Consider the following 23,374-nt stretch of genomic DNA (forward strand, 5'->3'; position numbering starts at 1 on the left):
TTGAATTGCAGTGTTGGCGTTTGTTTTTAAAGCTTTTCTTTCTCTTTTTGGAATGAAACTCTGAAATCTTTGTACTGTATGAAGTTCCTCAAGAGGGTTAAGATCATCAGCAGTCCAAAACTTATGTCAGCTGAAATTAGCCAGAAGGTCAATGGGAAACAAAGATAGTTGCAAGATGGAGATGCTCAACTTCCTTCCCTGGCCTTAATCTCCCAGAGGTGTGCCAGAAAGAATACCTGTCTTTTAGTAAAACATTGCCTCAATTGGATTTTTCGCAGCCTGACGGACCTTTCTTACCCGTACTTTGTGCATCAGTGAGCAGCTCAGGTGAAGCAGACCCCACCCAAACCCTTCTTAAGTAAGGGTGGGCTGTGATCTGAGCCATAACACTGATCTCAGTGAGGTGAAGGGACTGTTCATCATTAGAGGAACATTGATACAGATGGTTTGAAATTCTGGAGATGAGCTTTTTGCGTTTTTTGAATAAAATATTTAAAGAAAAAACTGCAGTGTGTTCTATATTTTATCATTATACAATATTCTGAATTCCTGCTGTACCTCAAGTTATAGTCGTCGTCTTGGGAAAGCCTCAATAGAATATCAGCATGTTTCCTCAATTATGGTCAGTTCAGAATCTGTAATTAAAATAAAAAACAAAGTGCTTCACTGACGGACCAACACAAGCAATTCATGATGGGTGACTTCATAGCGACAGGGTCAAAGCTCAAAACATTGTAGACACACCCGAAACATAAAAATCATTTATGGAAGTTTTATATTACTTTGTTTTGTTTTCAGAGGCCCAAAGATAATGAAACTCACTTAACATTAAATACATTATAATTTATTTGAGTACAAATATGGAACAAAATCAATACAGTAAAAAAAGTTTAACTTGCTGCAAAATGCTTCGTCATCTGAGCAGGAAGTGGCCGACAGACACAATAAAAGATTTAATTACTGCCTGAGTTCCAATGTGCATTTGATGTGTAAGTGTCAGATAACAAACCATACAGCTTGATTTTAAAGCTCCATTAAATCTGACACACATCCCTCACAGACTTTACTGTCCATAATATTTAATACATCAATGCAGCTTAGAAAACATATAACTGCAGCAAAAGACTAATATTGTAAGAGGATCCTCCTCCATGATGATGGTCTTTTCCTGGCTGGTATTTCAGTTGATGTTTTACACATCCAAACAAATGAATCATTCAATAACATCTTCCTGTGGGCCATTAAAGCAGATGAGTCACTGGAATCCAGGAGGTGCAAGAAAACTCGGTTTATGGTGCAAGAAAAGCTGTGTGTCCGTTGGAATTAGAATATCTCAATATATGTTTCCTCTGAGGTCTCACCTTCTCACTGACTGATCACAAGTGTTCGTGAGACTCAAACACCGGATTGTTTCCCCCCCCCCGACTGTCAGACACAGGTTTTGCATGTGATGACCTGTCCACGTGCGCCTGTTCTTTATGAGATGGCTGGATCACGTGCTGAGGCCTCGCTGGTATTTTGTACATACAGAAAATAATCCCAGAGACAATCATCAGGATTGCTCCCACCATCCCGACCCCTATGCCAGACCCCGCATACTGCGAATGCGGCGCCTGGGGCATTTTGAACTCAGGGGGGAACGCGATGGTCTTATTGGTCGCCACTGAGATCAGATTCCACACCAGAGGTATGAGAGACATCACAGCAGCCAACAAGCACAGAGCTCCAGTGGTGAAGAAGGATAAGCGCAATGGCGTGTCCTTCTCCATCCCAAAGTAGACATTCCTCAGGGCATAAACACCACCAGTGTTCGCACAAAGCCCCACCAGCAGAGACAGGACCATGAGAACCTGACCTGCCACAATCTCCGGTGGTGTGTAGGCCTCGGTCAGGCTGATGTACCTGCAGTGCATGATCCTGAAGCTGGGCGACACCACGTTGTGGCTGTTGAAGCAGGCCCTCCAGATGCCCACCCAGGCCACACCGGAGCTGATGACTTCCTGGTCAGACACCTGCCAAATCCTCCACTGGATGAGTCCGAGCGCCACGGTCGTGAGAGTCCAGCCCACGCAGCTCAGCCAGAGGGCGCTGAGCTGGGCGTGGGCCGTGTGAGCCAGGTAGACCATAGGGCCACAACAGATCCTCAGGAAGTCCTGATCCAAGCTGTGGTGTTGTGATCACACTTTACGGTCTTGATCTCTCTTCCTCTTGTTTACTCTCTCCCACACCACACAGATTTTTTTTCCTGATGCTCTTTTGTTGCCCGGGATATCTGGCAAACAAGCATCAGCAGCTTCCTCTGAGAGAACAGAAACACAGACACAGATATTACTTCTCTTCACTGTCGGTACAGTCAGAAGATTGCTGTTGATGCTTGGTTATTTGAAATTTATGTGAGATTTACGATGGTTTGCGCAAGTGATGTTAATCAAATAGACTTGTTAAGCAACCACACAAATGTACAACACAACATCATCCATTGTCTCTGTTTATTTGTGTGTCGGTGGAGATGTTTGTTGTACATGTAATACAATAAAAATGTTACTTTAATTCTACAATATGTGAACAATTGAAAGCAATGTTAGCATTAGATGAGGCTAAATACAAGTAATATATAATGATAAATGACTTTTTTATATAATTAATAATATAATCCATGACACATTCTCAGAAAACTAAAAACTCATATCTGCATTATTTTTCTTAGGTTTCGTCAATTTAAAAAAGTGACTCATATTGACAAATACAGTCTTTACTACATCATCAATCACATACAGAGTATTTTTGTGACGTACCTGTGCTGCTCCTGAGTCGTCTTCAATCTTTGACACGAGGAAAACAGATCGGAGAGCAGATAGATCTTCTTTTATTCCCAGATGCAGTACAACAGATGACTTCCTCATGTTGCTGCCAACAAAACCTGCCTACAGTTTCCTGTAATTTCTGTGAACTGTGAATGATTGACGGTATATAGGTCGGGTGCATGTGTTATTGTTACGGGAATGAGTCTTTCACCTCACTTTCCTCTCTTTGTCTTTTTAATATCTTGTGTGAACCATGTGCTACATCACATTTCAATCTGCAGTTTTAACAATTCCAACGTGTGTTTTCACTATTTCTTAGTTCTCTTAGATCTAAAAATATATGTTTTGTACAACCAAGTAAGGAAGCCTTAGTAGGCCTCTGTCTCCACCTCGGATGGTCAAGTCATGGCTCAGTAAGAAAGAGGAACGTAGGATGTGGATACTTACGTGAAGTGTATGAAGTCGGTGTCAAATTTCTCTCCTGAAAAGATCCTCCGTCCAACAGGTGCAGTAAAGGTGTAAAATATCCCAGCATGAGGCCATAAAATTTCATAACAGTTCATCATTTCTGAGTGTAAACAACAGGAAACTAAAGGGCGTTAGTACTCCACTGGATTATGAACGGCCTGCAGCTGAAGCCATTTTTACTCTTTGGGATTTTTATGTTTTTCAAATTCCAGGAGATAAAAGTGTGATGAGAGATTGATGAAGATTGAACGACATTTTCTAGCAATAAAATCAAATTCTAATTAAGTCATTAAGGCAATCAGATGTATTTTAATGGTTTTATGGGACAAAATTAAACTTTTTAATTGCAGAGAGAATTGTGTATAGATCTACAGTTTTGCATCTGGATTGACTACAGATGGTAAATTCTTTGTGACACTGGCATATATTTTTTTCTATAGTGTTTCTATACATATGTTGTGTAACAGTGCGAGTGTCCCATTTAATTACTTTACACTTCACAGATTCAGTCGCACTATTACAACAACAGAGCGGTAGAAAAGACAGAGGTCCCACTCTGATGTTGTTTTGGTGTACCATATTCAGGCAGAAGGCAAGGCAACTATTAATATTAATAATATAACAATTAATATACATTTTGGCTTTAATAAGGAACCAAAATGTGAATGAGTCACATTTTTGATATAAGTGTTAAAGTTTCTGTTTCCCCAACATCCATAATCTTGTCTCTCATTCAAACCTAAAATAAATCTTAAAAGTATACACCCAAAAAAAATGTTCATTCAGTCAAATCTAGCTATTTCTGTAGATGTCATACACATGACAAATGAAACCTAACTGCAACGAAGATCATCAGCAGCCCCAAACTTATGTCAACAGAAATTAGCAAGAAGGTGAATGGGAAACAAAGATAGTTGCAAGATGGAGATGCTCAACTCCTGAAGGATGAAATAACCACAAACATTGAATTTGTCCCTCAGTCTGGTTATTTCAGTTTTCACAAACACTCAAAATGTCACAGTAGAGGGATGTTCTCACAAAGCCCTGCCAGCAGAGACAGGACCATGAGAACCTGACCCGTCACAATCTCCGGTGGTGTGAAGGCCTCTCTCAGGCTAATATAAATAATATGTAATTCATGTTATTCATATATAAAATATATGAATAATGAATCAGGGGCATCAGTACAGAGAGAAAAGCTGTAATGCCTCCAAGGTAGCAGCAGGTAGCAGTCAGTATTAATAATAATAAATACAAAATGAAGAGAATAAAAACAGCAATTGAAAAGTGCATATGTCATAATAATGTGATCCCTGTCTGCTGGTACAGAAACTGTGTGTAGGAATGAGTGTGTTAAGCTTTAATTAATATTTTAACACTTCAAAAAATGTAGTAATCAAGGTAAATGGAGGCTAACACAAGGACACTGATGACTCCAATGACAAGAAGCCAAATCCAGGGTAGAGAGGTTCAGTGAACTCGCAGTAGAACGTGTAAAGGTGGATTAGTGAGTCAGATGTGACGCTGTAGAAGGACAAAGCACCAGCGGACCAGTCCAGATACACTCCGACTCTGTTAGAAGCCGCCGGGCTGTCAGTGAGAAGTGGCGTCCTTATGTTATTATGCCAGGCGTAGGAACATTTATCAGTCAACTCCAAACTCCACGACTTCTCGTTCCACCCGAGCCTGCTGCCGTCACGGGCCCCTCTGCGCCTGAGTCCCATGTAAGTTACTCCGATGTCAACACCTCCCTCCCAGATAACCTCCCAATAACAGCGACCGACTAGTCCAGCTGTGCACAGCAGCTGGTAGCACCAGTCGAATCTGTCCGGGTGATCCGGATACGGCTGCTTCTCTATCGCCAGCATCACTTTTCTGTGGTTCTCAGACAGCAGGACGTTTTTGTGTGCTGTGTTTGGGTCCAAAGTGAGCTCACAGACATCTGATAGTGAGAAACAAACGTAGAAGCAAATCTGCAGGTTTTATATGATAATGACACATAAATGGATGAAATATTACACTTACACTTATGTAGACCAGATTTCAAGCACTGAACACTACCATGATCCACACTGGAAGATAATATCAAGTCAAATCACCATACAGACCTTTAACCTTCGTAAACATTCAATGTATTTTGTCTTTCTACTTCTACACAATACCTGAGAGTGTCCAGCCTCCACCGTCGATCCTCCTGTGCAGCAGAAAGCTGCTTCACTCCTGACTCTCCCAGATGGTTGTAGCTCAGGTCCAGCTCTCTCAAGTGGGACGGGTTGGACTTCAGAGCGGACGCTAAAGATGTGCACCCTTCTTCTGTGATAGAGCAGCCAGACAACCTGCACAAATACAAAACAACACACATGTGATGTGTGGCTGCAGCAGTAGGGCTCGGTAGACAGTCAGTCACAAATGGACATATATGAAGTTTACTTAGTTAACTTAGGTTCAGGAGCAGGGCCACGCCTCAAGCACACCTCTAAGTAGGGAAGGGCGGAAAAGTGGATGAAGGGATGTAGGTAGGGATGAGGGAAGGGGGCTGAAGGGGATGGAACATGGAGGATGAAGGGACGTAGGGATGTGAGTAGGGAAGAGTGGATGAAGGGATGTGGGTGGAAGATGGTGGATGAAAGGATGTGGGGATGTAAATTGGGAAGGAGGGAAGAGTGGATGGTCCTTGCTGGTGAATGATTTGTAAATCACAGGACTGTGTGTTTCTCACCTGAATGTTTCTAGACGGCAGTGTTTGCTCCTCAGTGCAGTAGAGAGGACTTTGACTCCTGAGTCCTGCAGGTCGTTGTTGCTGAGGTCCAGATCTCTCAGACTGATTAGAACTGGTGATATGTCCTGACAGCATTTGGCTGTGAGTCTAGTTTGATCCAACCTAAAAAGTTTAAACATTTACATTTATATTTTTGCTTTTTAAGCTATCCGAAGGGTCTATGAAAACAAAAAACTAGTAAGCCCTCGAGTAACGTGATATTTAAAGCATCATAACAACTTTCAGGTCGCAGCACATTTGATTTGATATATAATTTTTCAAATGCAATGCATTACCTCTACACCCTTCAACAGTAATTAAAGGAAGTTTAAAACAAACAAGCGGAGTAGAAATGTTCAATTGACAAGTGGCATTGAATAGAGATCTCACCTGAGAGTTTCCAGTGTGCATCCTGGATTCTTCAGTACAGCAAACAACAGTTTAACTCCTGAGTCCTGCAGGTGGTTGTTGTGAAGGTCCAGTTCTTTCAGATTAGAAGAGTGAGAGCCGAGCACTGAGGCCAGAGCTTCGCAGCTCCTCCCTGACAACCTACAGCCACTGAGCCTGAGGGATTTCAACCAGTCAACTCACTTATTTAAACTAAAATGCACTTAAATCTGAGTGTTGAATGAGAAAGTTGCAGCAAATGATTGCAGAAAGTCTTCGATACAGAATTAAATCTGTAGAGTTTAGTGTGACTTGTCGAAGCAAATAAGAAGTAGATAAAATTTTCCTTTTTTAAAAAAATTTCCCCCGAAACTCTAGTTTGGTTAAGAGGAGCGATTAAGGAAACTTAAATACGATGGTCGAAAAACATGATTAAATGTACTGAGAACACATTTGTGGATTCCCAGACTGAGACGGACCAAGAGATCAAACACATTAGGCCTAAGGTTTTCATAAGTCGGCTGAAATCTGCCAACTTTTAGAAGGATCCTTTTGAAAAAGGTAAAACTCTGACCTGAGACGTGTCAGTGAGCAGCGTGGACTCTGCAGTCCTGCAGACAGCACCTCCACTCCTGAGTCCTGCAGGCTGTTGTTACCCACGTCCAGTTCCTTCAGAGTGGACGACTGGGAGCTGAGAGCTGTTGAGATGTGATGGCAACATCTCTCCGTGAGGCTGGTTTGATTTAATCTGACAAAAGAGATGGGAAACATTTAGTTTTGTATTGTATTTAAAGTGTTGCGTATTCTTTTAGTTTGAATTTAAGAAACATTATATTATCAAGTAGAAATTCTAAGTGTTAGATTAAAGGACAAAATATGACTTTAAATAATATCAAACAAGAAAACATTATTAACATCAAACCCTTATTGCATGAATCTAACCTGAGAGTTTGAAGGGTGGAGTGTGGACTCGCCAGTCCCACAGAAAGTAGTTCCACTCCTGAATCCTGCAGGTGGTTGTTACTCAGGTCCAGGTTCCTCAGACTGGACAACTCAGAGCTGAAAACTGACAACAACTCCTGACAGCATTTTTCTGTGAGTCCAGTTTGAATCAACCTGTAGAAATGAGGAGAAGTTTTCTTTATATTTGAAGTGATTCAAAGAGAGTTTTGGATTCTGGTCTAAAAGCCATTTATCACACACATGCACGTGTGATAATCTTACCTCAGAGTTTCCAGATTATGAAGCTGACTCTGCAGCGCAGCGGACAAGAGCTTCACTCCTGAATCCTGCAGGTCATTGTTACTCAGGTCCAGCTCTCTCAGAGTACAGGAGCCCGGACCTGAAGCCAGAGACTCACAGCTTCTCTCTGACACTTTACAACCAATCAGCCTGAACGTGAATTTCAACAAGTTAAATTGCATCTCGTCAGTCACAGACAGTTCTGTTAAAATACATGTAAATGTCACTTTGCCACAAAACTAGATTCCTCCCGACCTGAGTGTTTCCAGTGCACAGCGTGGACTCTGCAGTGCAGCAGAAAGCAGCTTCACTCCGGAGTCCTGCAGGTCGTTGTAGCTCAAGTCGAGGTCTCGGAGAGAGGAGGACTCGGTGCTGAGAAGAGTTGAAAACCCCTGACAGCAATTCTCAGTGAGGTTGTTTTGGTTCAACCTGGTGAAATGAACATTTTGTCAGAGATTTAGCTTTTTTAGAGGTCAGTGGAAGATTTGACTACCTAACGCCATGATATAATCGGGTCAATTCTCCAACCTCAGCTTTTTAAGCCGACACTGTGGATCCTCCAGTCCGGCAGAGAGGAGCTTCACCCCCGAGTCCTTCAGGTCGTTGTTGGTCAGGTCAAGCTCCCTCAGATTAGAAGAGTGGGAGCTGAGAACTGACGCCAGACCTTCGACGCTTTTCTCTGACAGGTTACAGCCACTCAGCCTGAGGAAAAACAAAAAAGATCTTCTAATCTACACAAAAGACAAATGTTTATTCCAAATATGATCATTTCTACACTCTGACGTTTGTCCAACAACTACTTGATGGACAGAAATTAGATTCTGTGCACATATTTATACTCACCAGAGGATGAAGCTAACTGTCTTTGGTGGTGCCCTGATGTTTTTATCTAGCACCACCAGCAGGTGAAACTTAACACTGCAGCCAGCATCTCTTTCCTTTCATTTTATTTGAAAGGCCTTGAATCAATATATTTTGGTTTTGAGTCAAATGCCTCAAGAATGTTTGAATGACCTCACCTGGTGCCATAATTAAACACTTTATTTTGTGCAATACTGTGGTTTAAACCCAAATACCTGTAAAACTTCCTATTATTTCCCATCAATTACCCATTAATCTCAGCTGTATCCCACAAAATCTTAAAATAAATTATTGACCTATTGAATAATTCACAGAAAATTACACACAGTTTAGTTTACACATGAATAAATAGGTTTTTTGTCGTTATTTTAGTTTTTTGTAACCCCAGAGAAGAATCCAGGATTTTCACATTCATGTATTAAACGTGTCTAATTATTTTCTGTGCACTTACAGAGACTTGTTCGAGGCTTTGACCACTGGCAGCAGCCTCAGGAGACCCTCCTCTGAGGCCGAGTACTTCTTCAGGTCAAACACGTCGATCTCTTCTGCCGATGACAGCAGGATGAAAACCAGAGCGGACCACTGAGCCGGAGAGAGGTCGGCATTGACGAGACCACCTGAATTCATGAACTGCTGGATCTCCTCCACCAGGGAGCGATCGTTCAGCTCGTTCAGACAGTGGAACAGATTGATGCTCCTCTCTGGGGAGAGATTCTTCCTGATCGTGCTCTTGATGTACTTGACTAACTCCTCATTGGTGTATGGGCTATATCCTGTCTCTGTCATCAGCCCTGCCAGGAGAATCTGATTTGTTTGCAATGAAAGGCCCAGGAGGAAGCGAAGGAACAAATCCAGGTGGCCATTTGGACTCTGTAAAGCCTTTTCTATCGCGATTTGGAAGAGATATGACAGTTTGGATTTGTTCCTTAACAGATTAGACCACCAGGTTTTCGTTTGAGACAGCTGATTGACGCCAGAGTTAATGAAAGTGAGAAAGACGTAAAGAGCGGCGAGAAACTCCTGAATGCTCAGATGAACAAAACAGTACACCCTGTCCGCAGAAAGTCCCCTCTCCTCTTTAAAGATCTGTGTGAACAATCCTGAGTACACTGAGGCCGCTTTGATGTCGATGCCGCACTCCTTCAAATCTGATTCGTAGAAAATCAGGTTTCCTTTCTGTAGCTGCTCAAAAGCAAGTTTCCCAAGAGTCAAAACCATCTCCCTGCTCCCTGGATTCCAGTGTGGATCTGCACTGGGCCCCACGCCATACTTGCAGTTCCACAGTTTGGCTTGAACCACCAGGAAGTAGATGTACATCTCTGTCAGGGTCTTGGGCAGCTCTTTCCCCTTGCTTGTTCTCAGCACATCCTCCAGGACTGTAGCAGTGATCCAGCAGAAGATGGGGATGTGGCACATGATGTGGAGGCTCCGTGACGTCTTGACGTGGGAGATGGTCATGCTGGCCTGCTCCTCATCCCTGAATCTCCTCCTGAAGTACTCCTCCTTCTGCGGGTCCGTGAACCCTCTCACCTCTGTCACCATGTCAACGCACTCAGGAGGGATCTGACTGGCTGCAGCAGGTCGTGTGGTTATCCAGAGACGAGCGGAAGGAAGCAGCTCCCCCTTGATGAGGTTTGTCAGCAAGACGTCCACTGAGGTGGACTCTGTGACATCAGTCAGGATCTTGGCATTGGTGAAATCCAGAGGGATTCGACACTCGTCCAGTCCGTCGAAGATGAACACGACCTGGAATCTGTCAAAGCTGCAGACTCCGGCGTCTTTAGTCTCACCAAAGAAATGATGAACAAGTTTCACCAAGCTGCAGTTTTTACCTTTGAGCAAATTCAGCTCTCGGAAAGTGAAGGGAAACATGAACTGAATGTCCTGATTGGTTTTGCCTTCAGCCCAGTCCAGAGTGAACTTCTGTGTCAAGATGGTTTTCCCGATACCGGCAACTCCCTTGGTCATCACCGTCCTGCATGGCTGAGCTTTTCCTGGCAACGTTTGGAAGATCTCCTCACATCTGATCGTTGTCTCCGGTCTCGCTTGTTTCCTGGATGCCATTTCAATCTGTCTGACCTCGTGTTCGTCGTTGACCCCACCGGTCCCCCCCTCCGTGATGTGGAGCTCTGTGTAGATCTCGTTCAGAAGGGTTGGCTTCTCCGTTTTATCATTCCCCTCAAACAAGCACTGGTACCTTTGCTTTAAACTGGATTTGAGTTTAGTCTGGCATGTGGCAAGAGAATCTGTACAATCAGAAAAAAACAAGAGGAAATCAACGGTATATGAAACATCAACTGAATGTAAAAGAAATTCCACAAGTTACAGTCTCTTTATTGCTCTAAAGAGATTTGATATTTTATGTCGTGATACTATGAGAGGCCGTTTGGGAGAAAACCATCGTACTCTCTTACATGCACAATCACAATCTCTTTTATTAACCATCATACTCTCATACACACAACACTGCTCTCTCTTGCACAGATATATTATATTTCAAAGAGAATGATATATACTTTTTAAATATATTTAATCCTATTGTAAACTTACAGTTAGCTACTTGCTACTTAATTTGCTTTTTCGTTCTCCTATATTCTTCTAATAATTAAAAGTTTGTTATGCACCAAACACCAAAGCAAATTCCTTACAAGTTGAAAACCTAATTACAATTCAGTTATTTCAATTAAACTTAGTCAGTGTAGCAACTGTGATGAGGCACAGCGAGTCTGTAAACCACTTTGATTTCCCCCCATGTTCTTCCCCTGCCCTGATGGATACCATTCTTACTTCTGTGCAGAGACTCAGCCAGCCCCTCCTCCTTCATCCTCCTCAGGAAGAGCAGAGCGATTCTGAGACATGCCTCTCTGCAGCTCCTCATATCCTCGTCTTCTTCCTCCCTGCACATCATCACCCTGTCATCCAGACACCCCGAAGTTAGAATCCTCCGCATCCCCTTCAACTCATTCTTCATAAAAACAACAATGTTGTTCTCAAGCCGCTGGGAAAACAATGATACGCAAACAAATGTGTCAAAAAGTATTATGAAGAGCAATAGGACAAGAATCGTGTGGGACAAGAAAATGTGCTTGTATATGTACACACCATAAATGATGAGTCCAAGTCTGTTTGGTGTTCCAAGTTACACTGACCATCGCAAACTTTCTTCTGTTTTTGTCTGGAGAGGACAACACAAACAAAATATTATTTTCATACTAGTTACCACTTGTTCATAACTCTACACACCTCATTCCCCAAATTGTGTTGATGGAATTATTTATTCTTCCAGCAAATATGTCAATAAATCACTGGTGCCACTGGTTTTCTTTTAGAAAACTGAATATAGTAAAGTTTTGCACAGCTTTAAGGAAATAAAATCTCTAGGGAATAAATACGTATATATCTATCTATATATATATAGATAGATATATAACTTATTTGCTGATGGCTAAAACAAACATATGATTTTTTTTTATAGATTACCAACACAGACTAGTCCAATTTACATCAAATTTTCAATTATGCATGATAATATAAAATCCTTTGAAATGCTAGAACTGGGTAATATTGGGCAATTTTCATTGATAGTAATCACTAGAGGGTTTTTTTAATAGCTTCAACAATTAATTCAGTTGATTAAGAAAATAATAAACAGGTTAATTGTGGTGAAAATACTATGATTTAGAGCCTTACATAACAGTGATGCATGTATTGTTCTCTGCTTTGTTTATGGAGACTTACTCTGTTTCAGGAGGGTGTGTTTGAAAAGTAATCGGGATCTCCATTGACCTGTTGCTCCTCATGGACACATAGCTGGGCTCAGGAGACTCTGCTCTCTGCTGCTGTTGATCTGGTCTTTAACATCACACACACGCACTTTTAATCTTCACTACACAGATGACGGACCAAATATTGTCAAGCGAACAGATGATAAGCACAAACTTTTACTTTGTAGACAAATAAATATGGTTTCAACTTTAAATTTTGTTAATGCCACACAGATTGTGTATAAAGATGGACGACCGTTGCTCCCTGTTCGCCGGCTACAGTATAGGACGTAAACCCTGCCTCCTCCATGTTAGCAAATGGACCAAACTAAAAGATCAAAATACACATCAATTAATTTTTCTCAAAGATGTCCTGAGGTAGTTCTTATCCTTTAAATTAAATTTGGTTTTGGTCGAGTGCACATATCAGAGGGACCTTAATACCGCGGCTCGCTACCACACAGGATATTTTGGCGTCATTTCTCGGTAGGAGGAAGTGGAGACGTGTTGTCTATCTTTTTATTGACAGTTTACAGTTACTTACTCTGTTTCAGAAGAATGTTTTTGAAAAGTAAGGGGTGACTTCATTGACTCGTTGCTCTTCATGGACACACAGCTTGGGACGGGGGAGGCCGCTCGCTTCCTCTGCTGCCCTGAGCTTCAACACACCAGAGTTTTTTTACACTTAATAATCATGATACTGCAGAGAAGAGGATGGGAATGACAAACAGTATGTCAAGGGGTTGCCAAATACGGATATTTGGCAACTTCAAAATTTGATAGGGTAGTAGGGACAAGATGAGTGTGCTTTTAAAAAAAATCATTTTCATGTTATCAGGACTTCCCCTTCCAGTGAACGATTGACAAAAGATGAAAGACATTTTTTAAATCCATTATTAGAGTTGTTTTGTCATATCATAAAACCCCAGAAAAATGCATGAGTCACATTGAATTGTTCTACAAAAACACATGCTGCCTGGATAATTTGAGCCAAAGGTGGCCTGCCATGTTCACTAATTACCACAAAGGCCACTTGAGGTTCACATTGAGATTTAAACTTAGTTTAGAGCACCGCATTTGTTTCTGGATATTTGGACCAGTTTTGGCTCTACGTACATACATCTGCATGCTATCTGTGATGTGGTGCTCCTCACCTCTGAGCTTTGGTCCAGTCTTGTCCCGCACATGGAGAGGTTATAGAGAGGACAGTTCCCTCATCGACCCCTTCAGGCTGATCCATAATAAAGCTTAAACCTTTACAGATAGAACAAATAACACTGTTAGATGCTCACTTTGGTCGGCATCTCCTTCTCCTCCAAAGACAATATCTTTGGACCTTGAGGATGAAGAGGTCACAACAGCACCTGTGCAGCTGACTGCCCCTCAGCAGCCTGACTCACTGACCTCTGAGGAGGTGTGTCCTTCTCCTCCAGAAATCAATGTGTCATCAAAACTGGAGGATAGGAAGAGGAGACAACAGCTCCCGTCCAGCCTGGTAAGTCACATGTCTAAGTCCCTCACAGTCTCCTGGTGTTTATTGTTTCAGTCAAACTAGCAAAACATTTCTTTGTGGTTTCATTATATCATTTCATTATATCAGTAGTTAGATATTACTTGATTTCCATATTTCATTATGTCAGGATTTAAGTATTCTTGATTTCAATATATCATTATATCAGTATTTCTTTGTCAATAAGTCAATATTTTAGCATTGTATTCAAAATCTATTATTTATATTTATCGACACACACACACACACACACACATAGTATTCTCTTCAATTACTCAATCACTTTTGCTGATATTATTTTTCACTTATATGAAGCTGTTTTGAATGCAGGACAAAGTATAGACTTTATTATTATTATTAATTTACCATATAAATAAAAATAACTCTTCCACTGTTGGAAAGCTGCAACATCTTTTAAAACTTCCCAGACAACCCCCCCAACACACACAATAAAAAGAAGAGAAAAAGTTGGTCACTGTACCTTAGTCGGGGTGAAAACAGTCAACAGAAGTTAAATTAATCTCAAACTTTCCCCTGAGGATTCTGCCACAAAGGAGTCAAAGAGGAATGAGGTTCTGATAGTGTCCTCCTGTGGAACACATCACAGATCCACACAGACTGACAAACACTTCCCAAACTGCATGGACACACCCAGGTGTTGCAACTTCTGCTCCAGGCGGATAATGACAATTGAAGAAGGGAGGAAAGAAAGAAAGAGAGTGTCTTGGCCCTGAGTTCAGACTGCAGGCATCTTCCGAGGTGGTGTCCAAGGCAGAATGGTGTTTTATTACCTTTAGATTACATACACATGTCACAAATAAAGGTGTTAATAATAATCATCATGTTTGAAGTGAGATTTCTGAGTAAGATTAAGAGGAAGCTCTGCATGAAAGCATAACTGAGGGCAAAAAATACCCCTATTACAAAGGAGGAGCTGTGAAAACTAAGTTTCACTTTGACAATTGGAAAAAAAAACCACATGATGAAAGGATGTTGCACAAAACCTGAAGCAAAAAGGAATAAAACAAATGAGTAGTGTTTTAAAAAAGGTGTAATCTGCAGCATGGAATTGAGTACAATCAAATTCTGTATGTATAGACTCCAGATTTTTTTTTAAATATAAGGGGCAGGTGAACAACAGTGAATAACAGAACCTGCTTCTTTTCTAAAATGTCACAAATTTCCACATTAATTTCTGAAAATAATTCAGCTAAGAAACTATATTTGACAACCCAGCACCTCTCAGGTCCCTAGAGGATGGCCCCTCATCCTTTTGGTGACCCCTGACCTTTTTCCTCAAGGGTCCTGTCAGGTTAAAAATGTCCCTTCAAACACTTTACACTTTACTTATATATAACTTATATAAGATATGTTGACACCTACTCATCATTTTATTATTCTTGTTGTTAGGTTTTTCACATTTTGAGAGAATTGTAATTTTTAGAAATGAGATGATGCATTTTGGACTTTGAACCACTACTTCCCTAAGTCAATGATTCCTCTTTAACAACTGCACCCACATGAGAAAGGTTTCACTAGCCACAAAAATTATTCAAAAGCATATAAAATTGCAGTAGTTAACTTTTTAAATATTATTTGAGGGTAAATAATTTGGATTTTGATAAACAGTTAAACATATTTAGCATCGTTATCAACATAAATTCCATAGACAGACCAAAAAAGTACTATTAAGGACAAGAGATGGTATTCTGTTGATATACCAAACCTGAAAATGAATTTTACTGTTTTTTCTTAGGAAATTTGCATCAAATCCCTGACATCAATTCACAGCCAACATTGTTGCAATTCAAGATATAGATATCTTGAGCACTAACAACTCAACCCATGAGAAAACTAACAGCCATGGAGACGGCATCCAATGATCCTCAGAGAACAGGGCAGGACAATAACACGAATGTCTCATGACAGACGCAGTAGAGGTGGAGAAGTGAGATCCCCAATCTGCGTCAAGAGTCATGTTGCTTCTTGAATTCATTACTCCCACACAGATGTGATGCACACATTTTTGGATTGAGCTCAACTTTCACTTCTTGAGCACATCATTTCCCCCAATGTCAATCAAGAATCATGTCTGTAGATCTGCTTAGAAATCATAGTTTTTAAAAAAGACAATTTATAACTCTAGAACCTCACTGAGAATTGTCAAGTTTTTTAAGTGTACTTCAGTATCGAAGTAATTCATTTAAATTGTCTGTTTATTAATGAGTACAATACCAACTGGAACCGTTCATTCAGCTGTATGTAACTATAGAAACTGGTGTCAAGGTAATTTTACTTCCTGTTTACAGCATTTATATTGTGTTAATCTCATAAAGCTGGAGCATGATTAAATACGACAACAAAATAAAACGTAATTATATGTAATATAAAATTTAATTAGATAATCTCATATGATATAATATATATAGATACAGTTGTAATCTATAAGATAATACCACACAATTACACAAAATAAATGTTACATTACATAAAATATTTTTAAATGTTGAATCTTTTACATTACTGCACTTCAATACCTGTCTTTTTTGTGTATGTGACAAAAGGTCCACAAACAATAATAAAAATAATAATTTTCGGCCACATGATCTATCACCTGACTGATTATCAGCTCCAGTGAATTGTAGGAATTATATGAGTTTATGACCTAGAGGAGAGCCCATTGTGTTAATTTGTATATAGAGCATGCAATAAAAGCAAAATGAACCATTGAAAAGTTTTCCAGCAGAAGTGACATTTTGTGTCCACATGTCTCTTACTCAACATGACAAGAAACTGCAGTGAGGAAATACCACAGAGATGTTCCTCTTTGTCTAGAAAATGCCCCAATAAGTGCATATCTTGGTCACAATTCCTTGAAAAGAATAATTTATGTTAATTGTTATGTTTGTTAACAGGTGATGAGTCAGAGATCAACAAATGACAAGCCATCATCTGACAAGGTGAGTCACAGTTTCCACACAGATTTATTTATCGCTGAGAAACGTCGCTCGTGTAATAAAAAGACGACAGAGTGCAACCTGCAGGAGGTAATACACTGCGTTTTTTATGGCTCTGTTAGTACGTGACATTTCATTCAAGGCGCCAAAGAAGACTCCACTACGCTCTCTGCAGTGCCTTAAGCAAAACAACGGATAAGCAACTAAACATTTATGGCTGAATCCTTTCCACATATCTGTACATTCATTTTTTTTTTGCATGCACACAAACTTTATATCAGCGGGAAACTGTAATCTCAGGATTAAGACAAATATTTAAACATCTTTGTGCTGGATATATTTGGAAATGTTATTATTCTCAGTGAAAGCATTCACATCACACGTTATAGCTGAGCTAGTAAAAAGAAAAGGCACAGTTTGTAAAAAATAAATATCCCTTTGTTATTGCTAAAAATACGATCTGACCACATCTTCCCATGTAAGACAGAAGCAAAGTGAAAAAGGTGATTACTCAAGTGCTGTTGGCTAACATCAGTGGGAAGGAGAAGAAATGAAACACATTGATTTCATGTACAATGTGTAGTTCGCTCTTGGAGGATGAAATGTGTTGATGACAGCAGCACTGTAAAATACTGTATACAACAGTAAATGTGGTATTTAAGACAGGAAGCCTTGTTGAGTTGTTTTTTCAGGTATTTAGTTGTAAATTGTATATCACTGCAGGAGCAACAAGGAAACATGATATCTATGTGTATTTCTTGTTCCACAGTTCTTTTGTGGTAGTTAAGACAGAATTTCTACAAATTATCACAGTGGTGTGTCCCTCTCTGACATATATGTGTATTTGCATTATGTCACAGTAACAAAGTATAAACACTTTTTAAGAAAAACACCAAATTGAAATTCCCAAATATCCTGGGTTTCTATCTATCAATTCAATAATTACTGTAACTTATGAACTATTTACAGGTGTCAACCAAAGTTTTTAAATTGTTTGGGGTCTGTTGAGATTCTGTCTATTGTAGCATTGGTGGCAAAACGAAAAGTAAGTCTTAAAATGTAAAATGATATAAATGAACTGAAGTGACTGACATCTTTGTTTAATTATTTAAAATTTCTATCGTAGCTTTAGAAAAACTGACTCTCTGACTAATATTTTTAAAGTAATACATAAGAGGCTCAAACTGGGGGAATCCAGAATGTGCTTCACACTGGAGCTACTTTCTACCAAAGTAATGGTCCATATAAAAACAACATTGATCAGTGCGTGTTCCGTTCATTATCAAGAGTAACCAGGACGTTATTTCCAAAAAGAAAAGTGATTTTGGACAAAGCTTTGCTAGCACCGGGCTTAGTAATTTCAATTATATATCAGCGTAGGAGCTGACGAGTCACAAACACCAAAGAAAGGTCAACACACAGTCGGCAAATCAGGTTCAGACTTCCACAGTGTGAGTTACTGTGTCTCCTGAGCTTAATTTTGGTTCAACATAGGGATAATCCTGTATAGCACCATATAAGAAGGGCTAACAAACAGAAACTAATCATTCATTAGAACAGAAAACATTATTTACAAAGCACCACATACTGTAGATAAAGGCGTGTGTGTGTGGACAAAAGCCTGGCTGATCACTTGTGGATTTCCCTTTGTCCAGTGTTGTGTGTATTTGTGTGTGTGTGTGTGAGTCTATCTCTTAGAGTGGCCGATGTAGCTGTTCTCGATGCACAGCACCACGTAGGAGCTGGAGCAGCTGCTGGAGCTCTGCTGGAGCAGATTGCCGCTCTGCAGCGACGATGCAATGCCGTTCAAAGCCACGTCGCCCACGCGCCACATCTCGCAGAAGCCGTCGGCGTGCTGCTGACCGGTGCTGGTCGACCCGTGCCACATCATCTTCTCTGGCCTGGGACAACGCAGGAAAGGCAGAGTGAGAAGAAAATATTTTTGTGAATGTTTTTTGGGGAGTTTTAGGTTATAATTTTGTTTTATGGTCATTTACTGTATGTTTTTCTTAATTTTTTTTGTTTTGCTCACCATGTGTGGTCGCTGAGAACATTCTTGCCATCAAAGGAGTAGATCGGCACATTATCCCTCATTCGGCCATCATTGAAGATGGCATCCCAGTTGTCAAACAGAACCTCATCCTGAGAGAGATGAGACAAACGTTTGCTCAAACATCCGGTGACAATTAATCGTGTATTCTCTTTTGTCTGGAAGGAATAAATAAACATGTACCTTCAGGTTCACTATTGGCATGCGGTCCCTGTCTGCCCTGCGGACGATACTGTGGAGATCCTGGAGCCTGGCGGATAGGAAGGCCCGGAAAGTTCCCTTCATCCCGATTGCCTGAGCCTGGGTGAAGCACAGGTAGTCTGCGCCGCGGATCCCCCTCATAGAGCCGGTCTGGGGGCTGTTCAGGGCGATCAGGTGGAGCTGTGGAAATGCCCGGTAACATTGTAAAATTCTTCAGATGCTCTAGATGTGAGTGTGACTGTTAAAAAGTGGCCTCTCTCACCCCTGGACCTGAAGTGTGATGGTGGGCTGGGGTTTGGACCACAGAAGGAGGAGGTCTTCGCTGAGGGGTGACGGGGTAGCGACCGTCTGGGTACGCAGGGCGTTCATGGGCAGTATGGACAGAATATCTACCATCTGGTTGGTTTTGTCGGTCTGTGTAACTTGGAAACCTTGGATCCGTCTGCACTGGGTACCGGGGATCTGGCTGATACCTTGGGTCAGGGCGGGTTGTGTATCTGGGGTCAGGCGCGTATTGAGGGTCTGTGTGCGTCGAATGGTGCCTGTCAGGCTGTGGGTGCCTTTCAGGCTGTGGGTGCCTGTCAGGCTGTGGGTGCCTTTCAGCGTGGCTATGGGAGTCGGTGTTGGAGTGGTGATCTGGGGAGTAGGGGACAACGGGTGGGGGCTCCACCGCTGCAACCTCATTACCCTGCAAATAATGTTCATTATATAAATTAAAACACAGAGTCCTATGTTCTAGAGGAGGGAAAAAAAGACAAATTACACTCACATCCTCTCTGGGCAAAGGTATGTAGCTCCCAAGCTGAAAAATAAAGGAGAAACCAAAATTATTTAAGTGTTTTTGTGTCATTCTGGCTGATTTATGGTCATGAATTAGATAAATGTTTACCTGGACTTGTCGAACTCCATCGCGGACCCGTAAGTAGAGATCCGTTTGCTCTAAAATGTAAACCAGCGAGCCCTCAGGTTGTCTTCGAGCAGTGGATGTCATGGACTCATAAGACCTCAACACCGTCACCTACAAACACACAAACATAAAGTAACTAAGTTGATTGTGTCTTTTGCTAATATTTGTACAATTATAACATGTATTTTTTTTAGATACTATTAAGTTGATTTCTAGATAATAGACTTTGATGAACCCTTCACTTTTTGACTTCAATGTTGCAATGTTAATTACTCAACTGGACGGGCACTCATACGTCATTTAGTCCAGCCAAGGTGCGTTCTGACTTTGGCACAGATTCTTCATGGAGTCACAGTATTTTTTGTATTTCATAATCAATAACAAGGAAGTAAAGCAGCAACATTTCACCGCGTCTGAGATATTCTCACCCCAGACGAGTGTCCAGGTAGTCCAGGCACTCCAGGTGGTCCCGGTGGCCCAGGAATATTGATCGCTGTTATTGAAGACAGTCACATGTGAATGAATGAGACTAAACACTTGAGCTTAATCTGGAATATTTGGGTGTTTATGATTAGAACTCACTCTGTGTGCCCCTGTGGGTTTCAGATAGAGTAGGTCCTGGGGGTCCAGGTGGCCCTGGCGGTCCGGGACGCCCTTCGTAGCCTCTTCCTGAGGGACCAGGTGGACCCTCAGGGCCCGGTGGGCCAACGATGGAGTCACCTTTAGGGCCCTGATTGGACAGGAACAGGGTCAGATTTCACATTATGTTACATGTAACAAGGAATCCAATATCATGTTTGAAATTTGTTCCAGGTGACAAGTAAAATTTGGTTTTGTGGTCCACAGAAATAAAAGTGGCACAACTCCCTATGATATCTAATAATATTAGCTCTATACTGTAGATGTATAGATTATTGCATTATGTTTCTGATGATCGTACTGGAGGTCCAGGAACTCCTGGGGATCCGTATCCACCAGCTCCATAGCGGGGGTCATAATATCCTCCTCCTGGTTCTCCTTTCTCTCCTTTGAAGCCAGGATTGCCCAGGTCACCTTTTAACTCATTCTGCACACATCGTCAAGACACACAGACAAAAATCTTATTACGCAACTACTTAAACCATAATCTATGATCCAAACAATCGTGATCGTGTGGAAAAGTCTATGTTTGCTACATTTACCCTTAAAGTGTAAAGGTCATAGTTGGATCCGAGACCTGAATCAGAAAAAAAAATAAATTCAAAACTAACCCAAAAGTGGAAAATATAATTTCTTAATAATCTTGCATATGGATAAAATGTACCTGGAATTTGAAGAAGCCCTGGTGGTCCACGATCACCTTTCTCGCCTTTAAAAGCTATACACAAAGATGAACAGCAGAAATAATTTTAGTACTTGGACATCTTTAGATATGTATGCACTTGCTTTCTGGTTGAGGGTGTGATGAGGAGTTTGATATCGCTCTCTTGTCTGATGCTGGAGTCAGCAGATTGTTAGCGTAGCATAGTAATAATCTTTCTCTCTTGCTCACCTCATCACCTCAATTTCCTCTCTCCTTATTGAAACTATACTATCAGTCTTCTCATCCTCTAATTGTCAGAAAGAAAGTGATTTTCACACATGGCATCCACAACATGACCTGATCTCACCTGAGTGGTATCTGGAGTAATCCTCGATTCCCTGAGAGGAAACAACAAAGAAAAATAATTGGCAGATGTAAGTAACTTTATAAGATAAAAAGTAATTTGTTAATCTACCAATGTTAGTTTTCACACAGTCATTTTTTTTAATAAGTAACAACAAATACTCCTTGTCAGGTTGAAATAAAAAACATTTATATATTTTTTTTGGATATTGAAATGACACCTCCCACCTTCGCACTCTAACAGGACGCACAACAGTTAAAACACAGGTGAATATTTTCACTCACTCCGAGTCTGTCAATGGGAGCTGGAGGTCCGGGGGGTCCAGGAGGGCCTGGTGCACCTGGAGGACCCTGGGACACAATGTGTATTGATTAATATATGTGCATTGATGGACGGACTAAAAAAAATGAAAACAAGCCCAAAATTAATGACTCACAGGGTGTCCATATCCAGATCCACTGCCTGAATCTCCCCTCTCGCCTTTGACGCCGTTCAGTCCAGGCCGCCCCTACACACAGCACATTTAAGTATGTGCTTGATCATACCATCTTAAAATGACTTGGTATGAAAATTAAAACGTACCGGTCGTCCTGGAAGCCCAATCTCTCCCTTCTGGCCTCCAGGACCATATGAGCCCTGAAGAAAAACACAATAATCATGTGTTTTATTATCATACTGATGCAATTCTGTTCGGATTATGTAGCAAAACATAAAAATATGGTACGCACTGGAGGTCCCACAGGGCCAGGGGGTCCCATCTCACCCTGTAAAGACAATACAAAGTTAACATTTTCAGGCTACAATCAATAAAACTGTCCTGTATGAATAAAAATAAAAATACAGAAAATGGGGTGTGCATCCTGAGGGGAGGTTTATCTTGTACGTCATTAAAGCATTGAGGTATTTACCGGCTGTCCTGCCAGGCCCCCCAGGTACATGGGTCTCCCATCGGGCCCCATGATGACGCCAGGCTCTCCTTTCTGTCCCTGAACGAAACATTTTAACAGAAAAGTTTACCACCATTAATTTACATTGCTCATACTTTGATGGATGCCAGAGCCTACAGGCACTTCAGAGTCACAGATGAACTGGATGAACCAGATGAACCGGATGGTCTTTGGACTGTAGGAGGAAACTAGAGCACCAGGAAGAAACCCACACAGGGACAAAGAGAACAGGTTTGAACCCAGAACCTTCTTACTGTGAGAGAACAGTGCTAACTACTGCACCGCTGTGCCACCCACTGGAAAAGACGTCCTCAAAAATAAAAATAAATATATATACATTTGAGCTGCAGATAATCTTTCTTTCAGTGTTAAGATTTAATTGTTGTAATTGTATCAAACAGCTGCGATTATTTGATGAAACCAAGATATCAAAATAAAAAATATAATTAAATAAAACATAATTATCAAAGATGAATAAAATTAGGACCTATTTTTAAAAAATACCGCTTAATAGTTATATGTCACCAGTCGTGTATGAAAAAATTACATTCAATATGAATGTTTGTGTTAAATGAAAATTAACTGATTAAAATGTTTATTATTTTAATTTATTATACCTTAGGTGCATATCCTGGGGGACCTGAATCTCCTTTATCTCCTTTTGGTCCCATGGGCCCCTGAAACAGACACAACATATAATAAGATTATTTAACTCCCATTTCTGTGCATTCATTGGATTTTTCCATGTTTAACTGTGTGATGACGACAGGGATAAATACCGGGAATCCTGCTTGACCTGGGGTTCCAGCTCCTCCCTACACGAGAGAGGATAATAAGGCATAAAAAAGTTCAAATATCCTTTTCAAATATTA

At 40.9% G+C, this 23,374-nt stretch overlaps 3 protein-coding genes and 1 long non-coding RNA gene across 12 annotated transcripts in view; 1 reads left to right on the forward strand and 3 right to left on the reverse strand.

The window, feature by feature from the left end:
• Positions 1-822: 822 nt before the first annotated feature.
• Positions 823-2,935, reverse strand: LOC109640218 (claudin-34-like). The gene is made up of 2 exons (XM_069521466.1): positions 2,796-2,935; positions 823-2,299 (listed from the first exon to the last, which is right to left on the reverse strand). The coding sequence occupies exon 2, from the start codon at positions 2,124-2,126 to the stop codon at positions 1,377-1,379; it is 750 nt and encodes a 249-aa protein (XP_069377567.1). The 5' UTR covers positions 2,127-2,299; positions 2,796-2,935; the 3' UTR covers positions 823-1,376.
• A 626-nt stretch (positions 2,936-3,561) lies between these two features.
• On the reverse strand, positions 3,562-14,534 carry LOC109640216 (NLR family CARD domain-containing protein 3-like). 4 transcript variants are annotated; one of them, XM_069521463.1, is made up of 17 exons: positions 14,276-14,534; positions 13,306-13,538; positions 12,829-13,124; positions 12,259-12,372; positions 11,623-11,695; positions 11,308-11,518; positions 8,972-10,766; positions 8,188-8,361; positions 7,915-8,088; positions 7,642-7,809; positions 7,360-7,533; positions 6,992-7,165; positions 6,421-6,594; positions 5,992-6,153; positions 5,435-5,608; positions 5,298-5,344; positions 3,562-5,214 (listed from the first exon to the last, which is right to left on the reverse strand). In XM_069521463.1, the coding sequence occupies exons 3-17, from the start codon at positions 12,888-12,890 to the stop codon at positions 4,685-4,687; spliced, it is 4,206 nt and encodes a 1,401-aa protein (XP_069377564.1). In that variant the 5' UTR covers positions 12,891-13,124; positions 13,306-13,538; positions 14,276-14,534; the 3' UTR covers positions 3,562-4,684. The 4 variants fall into 4 exon arrangements, with proteins under 4 accessions (XP_069377564.1, XP_019959644.2, XP_069377566.1 ...); XM_020104085.2 differs by having other exon boundaries at positions 12,829-12,942; positions 13,439-13,538; positions 14,276-14,316; XM_069521465.1 differs by having other exon boundaries at positions 12,829-12,937; positions 13,439-13,538; positions 14,276-14,311.
• LOC138407098 (uncharacterized) lies at positions 13,535-19,832 on the forward strand. Its single transcript, XR_011240530.1, has 2 exons — positions 13,535-13,779; positions 16,710-19,832. It is a non-coding gene; the product is annotated as an uncharacterized lncRNA (long non-coding RNA).
• The window catches only part of LOC109640204 (collagen alpha-1(XVIII) chain-like), a 37,443-nt gene continuing 30,828 nt past the window's right edge, over positions 16,760-23,374 (reverse strand). For all 6 annotated transcript variants that reach the window (XM_069521462.1, XM_069521461.1, XM_069521459.1 and 3 more), the window contains 19 exons: positions 23,282-23,317; positions 23,120-23,179; positions 22,464-22,541; positions 22,284-22,319; positions 22,138-22,191; positions 21,992-22,063; positions 21,840-21,905; positions 21,559-21,589; positions 21,213-21,266; positions 21,091-21,125; positions 20,850-20,975; positions 20,492-20,639; positions 20,338-20,402; positions 19,892-20,020; positions 19,772-19,804; positions 19,265-19,690; positions 18,985-19,182; positions 18,784-18,893; positions 16,760-18,652 (listed from right to left, as the gene is read on the reverse strand). In XM_069521462.1, coding sequence (XP_069377563.1) covers positions 18,439-18,652; positions 18,784-18,893; positions 18,985-19,182; positions 19,265-19,690; positions 19,772-19,804; positions 19,892-20,020; positions 20,338-20,402; positions 20,492-20,639; positions 20,850-20,975; positions 21,091-21,125; positions 21,213-21,266; positions 21,559-21,589; positions 21,840-21,905; positions 21,992-22,063; positions 22,138-22,191; positions 22,284-22,319; positions 22,464-22,541; positions 23,120-23,179; positions 23,282-23,317 — 1,971 coding nt within the window. In that variant the 3' untranslated portion in view covers positions 16,760-18,438. The remainder of the gene's footprint in view (positions 18,653-18,783; positions 18,894-18,984; positions 19,183-19,264; positions 19,691-19,771; positions 19,805-19,891; positions 20,021-20,337; positions 20,403-20,491; positions 20,640-20,849; positions 20,976-21,090; positions 21,126-21,212; positions 21,267-21,558; positions 21,590-21,839; positions 21,906-21,991; positions 22,064-22,137; positions 22,192-22,283; positions 22,320-22,463; positions 22,542-23,119; positions 23,180-23,281; positions 23,318-23,374) is intronic.

This window comes from Paralichthys olivaceus, chromosome 24 (genome assembly GCF_024713975.1).
Source record: "Paralichthys olivaceus isolate ysfri-2021 chromosome 24, ASM2471397v2, whole genome shotgun sequence".
Taxonomy (NCBI): domain Eukaryota; kingdom Metazoa; phylum Chordata; class Actinopteri; order Pleuronectiformes; family Paralichthyidae; genus Paralichthys; species Paralichthys olivaceus.